Here is a 13949-nt window from a genome sequence, read left to right as displayed (position 1 = left end):
AAGGTGATAAACACTAGGAATGAATTCCTAAATGTTTTCTGAACTTAATGGGACAAAACTGAGTTCTTACCTTGGTGATTATAATACTAGTCTCAGCTCAAATTTTTTTTTCTTGTTCATTATTCTGCCTTTTCAAATTCTAGCTGCCTGTCCTTCTACTCTCATCTCTCCTTTGAAGCTTCCTCCTATTTATCTCTCTCTTTCTCACACACACTTAAGACTTTCTTTTCTTTGCTTACTCTATGACACAATATAGAGTTTGATTCATATATCTTAAATATGTTTGTTCTTTAATCAAGCAGAAGAGATGAATGGGTGGGATATAACTACAAATTAAATATTTAATGAACTAAAGTGGTATAATAAAATAAAGTGCCATAATTATAAATATTAAACAGAATCTGAGCTAAAAACTTCCTTAGAAGAAGTGTTCTTTATAATTTGCTTCTTATGTCCTATAATAATGGGTGATTAGTAATGAGTCATGCTATATTTAACTGACATCTGTTTTTGCCTTATTTCTAGAGACTTGACTAGAAAAGAGTTTTCACACTAAATGTAGAAAAGTTCTTTAATACATACTCATAAAAATAATTCTACTTTTGCTACAAATATTCAGAAGCAGCTTGCTGGTTTTGGTAAAATTAAAAATTTATAGCAATAGTACTATATTCTTATGGTTACTTTTTATTTTTTTCACCAAACATCAAAATATCTTTTGGTAGTGTATGTAAGTTACATTTTCATAGCATTGGAAAAGTCTATGGTTAACTGCTTTTAAACCACTTGAATAACTTGAATGAGGACAAACATTTAGTGAAAGTGCTCACTCCATTTCCACTAATTTTGCTACTTTTCTATTTTTCCTTTGTCTGCAATATGTAAATATGGAATGGATGAGATCACAGCTGAGTTGGTTAGAGTCTTATTAGGATATTTGTATTGTATATTTTTAAATGTCTAGACTATAGAAGCCTTCTGGGGCTCTGTTTCTTTAAACTCACTCTCTTACCATATGTGTTAGTTCCTGGAACTACAATATGATGCTCCCACATGGGCACAGGGTTTACAGGAGACTCAGTGCTGAAATGAAACTTCTTTATCCTCATCAAGCAGTTATTACTCTGGGCCTACTGCTGCCTGCGTGCTAGGGAGCCTCCCGGGATCGATAGTTATAAGCAATAGCTTCTGCTCTATAGGTCAGGAAATGCTGATTTGCAGTCCAGGTACAAAGTTCCAAGAAGTTAAGAGCAGCAAGTAATCACATGGCTGCAATGAAGGGGAGTTGGAACAGTTCTCTATGGTAGGGTCTAGATGAGCACAGTAGAAGGGAGGAGACTCATCTGGGGAGGAAAATAAGGCTCAGAGACATCCTGGAATACGTGTGCTGTTGTCAAGGGCTAAGAAACAAGCCCTTTGGTCTGGGATAGAGCTAGGGCACCAGAGACTGGGAGAAAACACAGCCAGGGCCAGACTGTGGAGGGCACTCACAATGAGGAATCACTGACTAATTTCTTAGATAATGAGGAGTCTCTGTCTATTTTTGGCTAAGAAGTAACACATTCAACATGGCATTTCAGATGAGAAGATTATGTATACGGTATATGAGACCTGGGACATTTGGAGGCAGAAGATTCCTCAGGGAGATTATTTTACTATAGACAGAGGATAGACAGGGCTGGAATAGTGGCAAAGGAATGAGAAAGAAGGATTAAGCTATAAGAGACAGAGCAAAAAGATGAATCAATAGGCTTGGCTAGCTGACTCAATGTCAGGGGAAAGACATAGGAGTTAAAAAAAACTTACTTTTGGGGCCTCAATTTTTACACTTGGTAATAGATGCCTACTAACTTGGCCGTTGAGGTCCAACCTCTCTCCTCTTTGAGGGGCAGGGATATTGCCTCACTCCCAGAGATTTCACAGATGGCACAGTTTAATCCTGTGCCAGGAAGTTGGAATTAGGCACCTAGACAGTGGTCTCCCTATGAGGTGGGGTTATGTCCATCTGTGAGCTGGGAAGCTAAAGGAGCTGCTTTGTAGGAAGAGGAAAATAAAGCAGAAGTGGATAAAAAAGTATGAGAGACAGAGAGAAAAAGGTAGGCCTGGGTTCTCTGTTACACTTTAGTCTTGGCTTTCATGTGTCTCCAAAATGCATCCCTCCCCTGATTCTGTAGGACATCCTTATGACACAGGAATACATTCCCACTTCGATTAAGCCAAACTATCTTCAGTCAACTGGTGCTCTGGCTACTCTGATCACTTTAACACTTTACTAGTCAGTAAACATTTTCATGCCATTTCCTTCATCTAGGATATTTTCCTCTGCCCAACCCTGCTGATTCTGCCTGTAGAAATCCTAACTATACTTCCTTTATTCTACCTCTATCCTTTAGGTAATTTTTGAGTGAGTGATAATATTTGTAAATTGTAATGTTTTCTCACTTTAAGTCCCTGCTTTTAGTGATCTATAGGAAGAATAATTAAAACTATTTAAATAAGATAGTGGTAGTGGATGATAGTAGAAAATCAGGAAATTTTTGCTTTCACAAATACACATTTGAACAAATTCAATGGTCTACTTGTCTACTTATACCTTTCACTCTAAGATGGATTCAAAGAGGTACAAGTGGGCCACTTGGCTAAAGCAGATATTTCACTTAAGGAAGTATATTAGGAGTATTATATGGAAGGAGAAAAAATTAAACAAGCAATGCATGATACATCATTGCATAAGTACTATAAATTCAGTTTTATAACATCCAGAGGAAGTTCTATGGTAAGGAGAGGCAGATATGGAAACCACCAATACTTTCTCACTCAAAGCCCGGAGCTTTCTCCGCTATGTGGAGAAAGAATAAACACATCAATTTTTAGGTGACACAAAGAATTTAATTTTATATCTTCAAATAATTTTTAAAGCAATGATATTCTTAAGTTATCATCCATTAAAATAGCCATATACTCTAGGAACCATGTTAAACCTCATGTTTTAGCTACATTACATAAAAAATAGATTGCTTTTCTCCTTTTTCTCTACTGAAACACTGCATAATATTTCTTAAAATGGTCTCTTTTTACTTCTAGAAATGAGAAAACCAGTCTGCTATCCTGTGAAATCTCACATAAATTCGGAGCACAAAAGACTATACTTTCCCTTCAGCAATTGAGCCTTTGTTCTAATAACATAATGCCTTGGGAGGAAAAAAACACACACACAAAATTACCTTATGAAAGCAACACGAAAATGTCTAGCAAATGGAAGGACATTTAATGAGCAAGATAAAATGCCAAGAAATAGCTAATGTCTCCTTTTGTCCCATTCAGAGGACACTCCTAAGATCCTAAAGCATTAACACTGGAAGATTACATGAGCAGCACTGGTTAGCAGGATGCTATTGTACAAACAATCTGTTGCTAAGCAGGGCAGAAATATTGTTTACATAAAAATGGAAGGACCTCTGGTGAATCCTGAAAGAAAGTGATAATTTCCATAACCGAAAGAGCATTTTTATATCATTCCATTTTTCAACTGCTATAAACCCTGAGTTGCTTTGTCAATTGCTGATTCCTGTTTTGCTGGCTCTATATCATCCTCATCTCTGTAGCTTTCCATTTACTGAATGACAGGGGGTCTTTTATGTTTTGTTTTGTTTTGTTTCCCTGGAAGCCTTGGCAGGAAGCACCACCATGCTGTATGGTTTCCAGGGGCCCACTTTGCAATGCTCATCCAATGCATTTTTGGTGCCCCTCTCCTAAAAGCCCAATTGGCTTATCCTGGTAAAATTGCTGAAAATATGGTCAGAGGAGGCCCCATTAATAGCAACTGTGAATGATGGCCTCCTCTAGCTTTATGGAGCCTTTCTCTGCTTAGTGTTTGTTTGTTCTACTGAGAACAAAGCAGGGCACAGTTTCACTGAGAAGAGGGAAACACAAAGACACTTACCTGCATGACAATCAGGAGGTCAAAGACCAAGATGAAAGAAGCCAGGAAAGCTCTAGAAACTTCATCACTAGGCAAAAATCCCCGATTCAACTTGTCCCAACTGATCCAGTCCGTTGTAATGACGAGTACAACCACAGAAGTCAGAGTGAACAGAACCGTCCTGCAAGGAACAAGACACTTGTTAAAGAATATCAGACATAATAACACACATCCAGTGGAGAGTGCATGTTATCTGTGCTATCTATATTAAATGTCTACCCCTAGCCAAGTACCTACCCTGAGGCACATTCACCAAAAGAAAGAAGAAAAAATAAGTAGATTAAGTGCTGCCTCTCAAAAGGAATTAGAAAAAGATATGTTAGCATATCCTCAAAGAGTTTCCCTTAAGAACATTAAGATAATGATTACAGAGCAAGAAATTAACAACAAAAATATTACAAATGACCTTTGTTAGTGCAATGTGTGGCAAACAGGACATTGGTGTGTACTTCTCACTGCATATACTTCCTTTACTGGGGAACATGTCTATGGAAGAGCATAGATAGATGGTAAATGGGTGAGGAAGTCCTTGGAATCTATTAGCTTTTAACAAAGAGAGAGAGAGTTAGACCTCCCATCATTCTCCTAATAGCCTGATGAGCTCTATAGAGAAACCACCTCTACATGCCAACCTCTCCTCATAGGAATCATGACATAGATAGCTGGTGGCGCCCATAAAATCTTGCATAATTATATGCAGATAAAAGTCAATGAACATTTTTAAAAATTGTAATAATTATTAATTAAGCTTTTTATTAAAAAATGAGAGGCCTGGTGCATGTGTGCACTGAAGGGATCAGGCCAAAACCAGCTCTCTGACATCCCCCTCAGGGGGCTCGGACTTTGAGAGGGCTCAGGCCAGGCTGAGGGATCCCACCAATGCATGATCTGGCCTAGGGTGGTACCACAGGAGGGTTCCAAGGCATGTCCAGCCTTTTTCACCCAGTCCCTATTGGTCGGACCCCAGCAGCAAGTTAACCCACTGGTCAGAGTGTCTGCTTCTATATCCCAACTGGTGGTCAGTGCACATCATGGTGACTGCTCAAACGGTTGAATGGTCAGACACTTAGCGTATTAGGTTTTTATTATATAGGATACTTAAATTACTCTTTAATATTGTCATTCAAAGTAAATCTAAAATACAGGTTAGTCTGCTAGAGAACTGTCCAAAATGCAGTTCTTTCAGAGTTGTATTGGTACCTCTATTGTTTTGAACTATAAAGATGAAAATAAAAGAGAAAAGTAATTTTAAGAAATATAAATCTAAAGAAAAATAAAAGAAAAAAATTAATGAAAAAAGAAAAGAAAAATATAAATATGGAATTATACCTTAGATGAATACTTATCCATTTTGGGAATTAACAAAATTGTTTTTGCCCTCTAATTTTTTATAATAATTGACATTCCAAAACAATGATGTAAATTACCCTAGATTTATCTTTTGAATTGAACAAAATACAAATTTCTAAAACAAAATTTTGGATTTTCTCTTCACAACATCTGATTTGGAACAAATTATTAGCATAAATTTTGAATTTTGATATAGCTAATATAACAAATACCTTCTTAGATTTCCCCCAGAGATAGAAAATATATATTGTTTTATTTTTGAAAAATAAAAATTTATAATAAAAATTCATTTACATTATGAAAATTACAAAATCAAAATAAATTGACTCATGATCTCCAAAATGTAAAATATAGATAATCTCTTCTACCATTTAGAATATCTTTGATTATTTCCATTCCAGAAATTTAAATGAATTAAATAATTGTAAAAATTATTTTTACAATTCAACAGAAAAACATTGCAAATATTATGCAGCGAAATATAAGAAAAATGTGATTTTTAAATAAATTTTTCTCCAGGTTAAGTCAATTTGTGTTTTGGGTTTTCTTTTTTGAGTTTGAGAAACTTCAAGCAAATTGCCATAATTTCTCTTGCCAACAAGGACTATAACAACCTCCATGAAGGAAAGATAAATATTGACTATTCTTCAAAGCTCCTTTGGGTAATAGAGTATTTCCTCATCATGCTTAGCTTTTCAAATGATGTTCCACAGGATGCCGTGAACAGGTATAGTTCCTTAGGATGCACTGCATAGCTGAGAGGTTGGTAAATAGCTAGGATTTCAGTTCCATCAATATCATCCTTCCCATGAGGCCATTCCCCTCCCTGATACTCAGCACCACGGTGTGCAGCCAGAAGACAGGAGTGCTGCAGCACCTCGCTCCAGCAGTGCCTTTCTCTTGCTCAGAGTCTCTGGTCTACAGTATTTTTAACATCTTCCCCTGCACTTTCCCTCAGAGATACATGGAAGCTCCTTTTGTGAGGATAGTTGACTATATAGAAATTTCATACTCTAATGTTACTTCATTGGTCTAATATGTAAACTGATGCTGTAAAATTTATTATGCAGAGCAACGTTTTTAGATGTCAAAATCTGTGAGTTTGGAATAAAGTATTTGCTGAGCAATCAGAAACTTCATCTGTTATAAGATTTAAAAAAAATTCTTGTTCACGTTGATAATCTCATCGTGAATGAAATCACTAAAATTAATCATTAATACTATTTTTGGTAAGTGGAGTTTCTCAAAATGCCTGTTGTGTAAGAGCTTCCTAAAACCAAATCTATATCAATTCACCTCTTAGATGTTTGCTTTATTTGATATATTTCAATTACTCTAATATGTAATACTCTAAGAGCTTTTCATGGATGTTTTTCTGACTTTATTAAGTACTTCTGTTTTGACAAAGAGTATTGCCATAGATCTCAAGAAAAAGTTACCGGTAATATTTTATTATTCCAAAGGGAAATTAAAGGAAGTATTTTGTCTGACATTTAATATTTAATACTACAAAGAGAATAAAAATGGCAATTATTAAATATGCATACATATAGCTCAGAGAAAGAGCCCTAAAAATAAAGACTACAGAGAATAAAAAAAAGAAAATGAATAGGGAAACCAAAATACATTTATTGGTTATTAGAGCTCCAAAATTATATTCAGTCCTTTGGCTAGATTTGGCTGAAGAAATAAATGTGTTGCATGTGGTTTGATTTCTGAGCCACTGCTTATAATTGTTATATTTTTACCATGCTATGATAATTCAGTCAAAACACCAGTTTAAAAGACCCAGTTAAGATTTACAAAAAAATAAAAATAAAAGCTTTTATGTGAAAAAAGGACAGTAATAATAGCATATTACCATTACAGCAATATGCCACTTACAATGTGCACAACATTGGTATAAGTTCTTTACACAAATCAACTCACACAATCCTTACCATGACCCTGTTATCACCACCCTCAATTTACAATTGCTCAAAATGAGTTGCAGAAAATTCAAATAACCCAAATCAGGTTACACACTTTGTAAGTTATGTGAAATATCAGATATAAGTGACATAAGATGATTCCAACCCAGGCTCACTCATGACGGTCTGTCATCACCATTGTACACATGGCCTGTCATAGGGAACACCTGCTAGGACCCTCCTGTTCCAATGTTTGTAGTGAGGAGTTCATTTATTTTCCTTGGAAAAGTATGATCCAGAATACTTAACATGGAAAACTAAAACTGACAGACCCTGCCACCCACTGCCAGGGAAGCGCTAAAAGGAATATTTCCATGGCAGCAGAAATGGAACCTGGGAAAGGCTGGCCATCCATGCAACATCCTTTGGTTTTACTGAAGCAATATGGTTGAAAAGATGCTTCCTCTGGACCATGCTTCTCTGGGAGTCCCAGCTTCTCTCTTTAAGAAGCATCTAATTAAGCAATTATCTGGATTATTTCCCTTCAGGCTGCAGCCAGCACCAGCAGGACATCCTGGCTCATCAATATCACTCACTGTCTGGTTGATGGCCAATGAATAAAAAGAACTCATAAATAATCATCAGCGTGAGTGGTGAATCTCACTTTCAAAATTCCAATGTGTTTGCTTTTCCTCAATTGTTGCTGATTCCTCTTAGAGTAATAAGAGTTAGAGTTTGAGACAAGAAGAGCTAACAGTGCTTTTCTGATCCAGTGGCTTCTGACCTCTGGGAGGGCCCTAGGAGCCACAGAGCGGCTGCTAAGCAAGTGTGAATGTACATGTGCTCTAGGAGTTTCTGGGCAAGTGAACAAACAAAACGCTTCCAGAAGGGTTAGGGGACTTGCTTGTGTCACGCAGGCAGCCAGTGACTGAACTTCAGTGAGAACTTAGATCTACGGACTCTGAGGGGACTTGTCCTGCGGTAAACCACTTTCTTTCTTCAGCTGGAAATCTGCAGATATTCTCAAACATTTAATATCATCTTGATCTCATTTGGAAACATAGGCATTTGATAGCTTCTTCAAATATTTATTTTATATGGTAATCAGAGACAGAGTAGTCCATGTAAGCAAATGTAGATAATCCCCCCAAACATGGCTATTTCATAGTCTGAGTTATTGTAACCTAACTTCTGGATTTTAAAAAATACGTAAATTCATGCTAAGTAACTAAATTAGTTACAATTGTTTTCCTTCTTCCATTCGTAACCACTTTAAAATAGACTTACTGCATAGTCAAATTGCCTGAAAGCAGACATTAAATCAAGGGCTAACTGTCACACACTTTCAGTTTGATTAAACAGGAATGTGCAGACTCTCTTAACTAATATATTATGAGCCGAGTCAAACAAAATTGCCAAAATTTGACCACCTTTTACCCTAATAAAAGTAGCAATTTTAAGTGATTCGATATAATATCCCTTTATGTGTTATAATGCATTAGCTATTATTCATGCTTTAAATTATGTATAATATTCTTTTCCAGTGATGACTCTCATATACCTTTCTGATCATACTATACAGTTATTGTAACATCTAAAGAGAGAAAATCACTTCGATTTCTTTTAAAAATTCTTATGTTAAAATGTTGGAACAATCAAAACCATGTGTTATCATTTCTCATAGTAAAATCAAAATCTGCAAATATTATTAAAAATGGAAGGTTTTAGGTTACCACTATCATAAACAAATACATAGATCAAGATGGCAATTTAATTTTATAGTTAACATATAATCTCATACTTCAAGTACTAAACATAATAAATGAATGTGTTATGGCAATAACATTTAAAATGATTTAATACCATAATCTCTAACTCTGTTTTTTAGAGGGGAAAATATAACAGGCATAAGAAGAAGAATATTTTCTTTCATTTTCATTGCAAACATCCAGTTCCCCTTTGGACTCTAAGTACTAGCACACAGAAGTCACAGATGGCAGTGGGAGAATGCCAACCCTTTTCATTTTGCTTGTTTTAATTATAATGTTGCCATTGCAACTCTGCAAGAGAAACAATCACCACTCCAGTTCTATGAGTTTATTCAGCAGCATGACCTAGCTGACAAAGTCAAGGTTGTCCCCCAGATAGTCGGTAAGGAAATGGCTTAGTGTCCTTCCGGTATTCTACTCTTGAGATGGGAAAGCACGAAGGGAAGACAAAAGCAATTTTTGCTAAGTGCCCTAGTGAACTAGCACTGATTCTCCGGATGGGTTTTAAGTAAATGTCACTGCCAGTTCTTGGCCAACCCGAACACATTTGTTAAGATGGGGTCCCTGAGAAAGGAGATGCAGTTAATAACTAATCTTGTTTGTGGCTCCACTGGGATGTGGAGTCTGTAAAAGAAATGATTAGACTCTAATGTTGTCCATTAAAGGGTGCATTTATGTGTTATTTATCTTTATATCTCTCTATTACCCTACGAAGAGAAGTGCCCTGAACACAGCAGGAGCTCAGAAAGCACGGAAGAAATGGAAATGTAGAAACAACTTGGTAACTCTGGTTCCTGAAAGGCCGTGAAAGAAGAGACTGAAAAGAAACCTCTGGGTCAGGGCATCTGGCCTTGAAGTTTGTAATTTATGTCAACAGCGTCCTGACATTCTAATCTACGTATGCCCTTTGGAGTTCTCCAGTGCTCAACCATTGCATCCTTGTGTGGGATCCTGGGCACCAACAATTTTTCTGATAGAGGCGGCAAATGAAATAACCATATATTTTTTTTAGGTGCTTGAATTCTTCTGGCTGAGTAATGTTTGTTTACCCAGAGGTACTGAAAAATAGCTAAGTGGTATAGAACACAGTTTGTTTTGGTCAGGAGAAAACATTTTTTTTTCCTTTTTGCTTCACAGTTTTAGGCATGGAGTAAAACATGGTTTAGGAAAAATACTATTTAGTAGATTGCAAGGTAGAGGCTGTGTCATTTATTACTGATTACTAATGACGGGCACATCATTGTTACTTAAAAAGCAATGGAATGAATAAGTGAATTAATTCAACCTGGAGTAGATAATACTTGTCCCTTACTCTTGACCAAGCACAGATACTACTGAAATTGATGATACTTCCTTCCAGTGTTTCCAGAGATTCCAAGAAAGAGGCCTGGGCAGTACAAAATTAGATCAGGTGGACCTAATGGGCATATTCATCGTGTGTGTCTCAGCAAACGCCCCAGGCCAATTTTTCTTCCTGGCGAAAATTGCCTTGTATATACTAAGCCATTCACCGGTTCAGTAGAATAAAACATATAAAACATACTCTACTCATTGTTGCCTTGGGTATAAAATATTAGCACAAATTCAGTATTGAAAGTGGTAATAAAGATAATGCCCATTAACTACAAATAATGTCAGGACGCAGTATAACCATTATTTTTTTAAGGAAAAAGGAATGACAGCTGTGATATGCCAAACATACTTCTGACTTTTAAAATTGCAAAGTAGGAATTTTATACTAAATGTCCCAAGCTTCATCTTTTTCCGGTTGTTAAATTTGCTTTTTAAAAGAAATAAGAAAAACCAGGATCTCCTTAAGGAGGAGTGAACAGGACAAAAGTATGTCTTATTTGATTTTTAAGAAATAGGATGAATTTGCATGCTGGGCTAAAAATAAATGTTCAAGTAAAATTTTGTGACTTTGTTGAAGCCAATATGTTTAGATAAGTGAAAAAACAACGCCATGAGTATATTTTCACTATCATCTCAAACATCTCTTGAAAAGGATATATCAATAGGAGCCTGCCCATTGGGAAGAATACTTTCAGAACTCTCCACAAACACCCCTGGGGAAAAAATATTTTCAATGACATTGGGCTCATGATATAATGTTGAGGAAAGTAGACAGTATGAACACAAAATACTTTTATGAAAATAGACAAGAAGAACAAAAATATTTCCTAAAGTTGTAAAAAAAAAATACTTATGGAAATAATGTCATATCACAATGGAAAATCAAACATTAGTATTTAGATTTATAGAAGACACACTTCATTCTTTAATTCTAAGGGAAAATATTTTTAAAGCACCTAAAGCTTTATTACTGCAGATATATATTTAGTTTCTGTTGGGTACTCATGAAGATTTTTTTTTATTTAAGTATTCAGAACAAACTGTTGAAAAAAACAATACTCACTCAAAAATAGGAGGCTAGCATGATGCACTAGTGATCAGAGGACCAACTCATAACTTTGATTTGATTAAGAATTGCTTATTGGCATTTTTAAAATATATTTTTATTTACTCAGAGAGGCCGGGAGATGGAGAGAGAGATAGAAGCAATAATGATGAGAGAGAATCATTGATCGGCTGCCTCCTGCACACCCCTCACTGGGGATTGAGCCCACAACCTGGGCATGTACCCTGACCAGGAATTGAGCTATGACCTCCTGGTTTATAGGTAGACAGACTCTCAACCACTGAGCCATTTGGGCTGGGCTTCTTATTGGCATTTTAAAGGCAGAGCATCAGCCTTGTCTGGTCAACCTAGTGGAGAATTTTGAAGCTGTATAAAATGTGTAATTTCCTCAAGAATTTAGAAAGCTCCTGGATAGAAAATGCTGTAATGTATAAGTTTGGGAAATAGTTTTGCTTTTTGAGAAACTTACATTGTAATGCAGGCAAGAGCACAGAGAATTCAAGAAACATTTGTTTGCATCTACTATGCCAAAGGCACAGAGTTAAATTGAAAAGAGGAATAATCTCTGCCCTTAAGGAAATTTGTTGCTAGTAGAAGGATGATAGTACATACAAAATAAACACAAGTAAAAACCATAAAGCTATGGATATTTCCAAGAATACCTGATTCATTTTTATCAGGTAGGAAGGGTAGCTGGGAGGTTTAATTAAATTAGACCTAAAAGATGGATAGATTTCTACAATGGAAAGGCTATTGCAGGAAAAAGACAAATTTGAAGTGAAGTATGGGAATATTAATGGATGGGTAATGAAGCATAAGGGAAGAATAGCTAAGTTTTCAAAGTTTCTATTGTAGTTTGTGTGACTAAAAGGATTGTGAAGCCATTAACTGAAGTGAGAAATATGAAAGAAAGCAGGGATGAAATATTACAAAGTTCATTCATATATATATGAATGAACAACAGTCAGCTGGAGATAGGAATCTGGGCCAAAGAAAGGTCAGGTCCTGAAATCCAATTCATTCAAACACATATACTTGTCAGTCATAGGATGAATACAATTTTTCAGGTAAAAAAAAATAAATATTTTTTAAAATAAGAAAAAAATCAAGGCAAAATTTTGAAGATCACCTCTTTCTACCATGTATCCAGAGAAAGATGAAGACTAATAAGACCAGAAATATATGAGAGGTCCAGAATAAAACAATATTATAGAAGGGAGAGAAATATAATTTCAAAAATAAACTCATGCCTCCAAATTCCAAATGCTACATAGAAATTTTATTGAATAATTTTGAAAATGAATCATTGTTGAAAATACTTTCTTCTTCAATATAAGACTCCCCTGAAAATTGCAAAATTGAAAATAAATATAGTTACAGATATTTTCTCTGTAAACCCAGATATGGTACTAATTTGTGTTCTGCTCCCAGGATCTTCAGTAAAGAGGAAGAGGAAAATTGAGGGTACTGAATAATTCAATTTAAAAATATTTAGCCGAGATTAGCCAAGTAATTGATAGTTTTATTAGAGTTTACCCAAATATATCAGGCAAAGGTATTTAATGTTTCAATTTTCTGGTATGTTGTATCAATGAAGAACAGCCATTTCAAGTCATTCTGTTTCATAGAATGTATTTCTCGGTAACAAATTTTGACTTTGACTTAATCATTTCCTCATTAAGAGAAAGTAGTTAGCATGCATATTTGAGGGACAACCATATATCAGCACAGAAATATGACACACATACATCTACTCTAGAATACGTTAAAATATAATTAGGGAAATGAGTTATAATGTAATTAGGAAGAGAAGACCATCATGTATCAGAGTGTAATCAGGAATAAAGGGAAGTCTTATGGGGGGCACTAGAATTACTTGGTGGACTGAGGGAAGAGACAAAGGATCATCTTAGAGGGATAAAATGAGCCATAAAACAGGAACATCAGTCCTATACTCACATGGAACTGAATTCTGCAACAAGAGAAATAATGTTAGTAAAGGACCTCATGCTTCAGATGAAAATGCAGCCAGCTGACAGCTTAAGTCTGAGCAGAGTATCCAGTCACATCTTGTCAGACTCCTGACTTACAGGACTTATTTAAGATAATACATAGTTGTTGTTGTTTTTTTTAAGATGGTAATTTGTTATGTAGCAATGGGAAGTTAATATGGCTGTAGAAATGTAGGATTTCTGGAAACCTAAAAATGATTGCTTATTAGAAACATTTCCAAACTAGATACAGGAAAGAAATGCTCACCTAAGATAATTAAAATCAACTACAACCATTACCTATCCAAACTGGAGAATAAAGCTAGGTTTCCTGGGAACATCTATTCACAGTAAATAGCTCACTGAATTGGAAAATGAAAATTAGTCTTAACAGAAAATTGGTCCAGCTATTTGTCTCCCAGTGTATAAAGAGAAAGTAGTTAGCAGGGAAAGCTGTTTCTGTGTCTTTTCTTAAAATTTAACTGAGAGAATGATGCTTTTTCAGCTCATTCAAGCATAAAAAATGCC

The 13949-nt window shown here is 35.6% G+C and overlaps 1 protein-coding gene across 2 annotated transcripts in view; it reads right to left on the bottom strand.

Annotated features, from left to right (window-relative positions):
* The window catches only part of TMEM117 (transmembrane protein 117), a 411244-nt gene that overhangs the window by 77270 nt on the left and 320025 nt on the right, over positions 1 to 13949 (bottom strand). For both annotated transcript variants that reach the window (XM_036457197.2, XM_036457196.2), the window contains exon 6: positions 3944 to 4103. In XM_036457197.2, the coding sequence (XP_036313090.1) occupies positions 3944 to 4103 (160 nt within the window). The remainder of the gene's footprint in view (positions 1 to 3943; positions 4104 to 13949) is intronic.

Source organism: Pipistrellus kuhlii, unplaced genomic scaffold (assembly GCF_014108245.1).
Source record: "Pipistrellus kuhlii isolate mPipKuh1 unplaced genomic scaffold, mPipKuh1.p scaffold_m20_p_3, whole genome shotgun sequence".
NCBI lineage: Eukaryota > Metazoa > Chordata > Mammalia > Chiroptera > Vespertilionidae > Pipistrellus > Pipistrellus kuhlii.
Note: the sequence above shows the minus strand (reverse complement) of the source record. Positions and strands in the feature narration are given on the sequence as shown.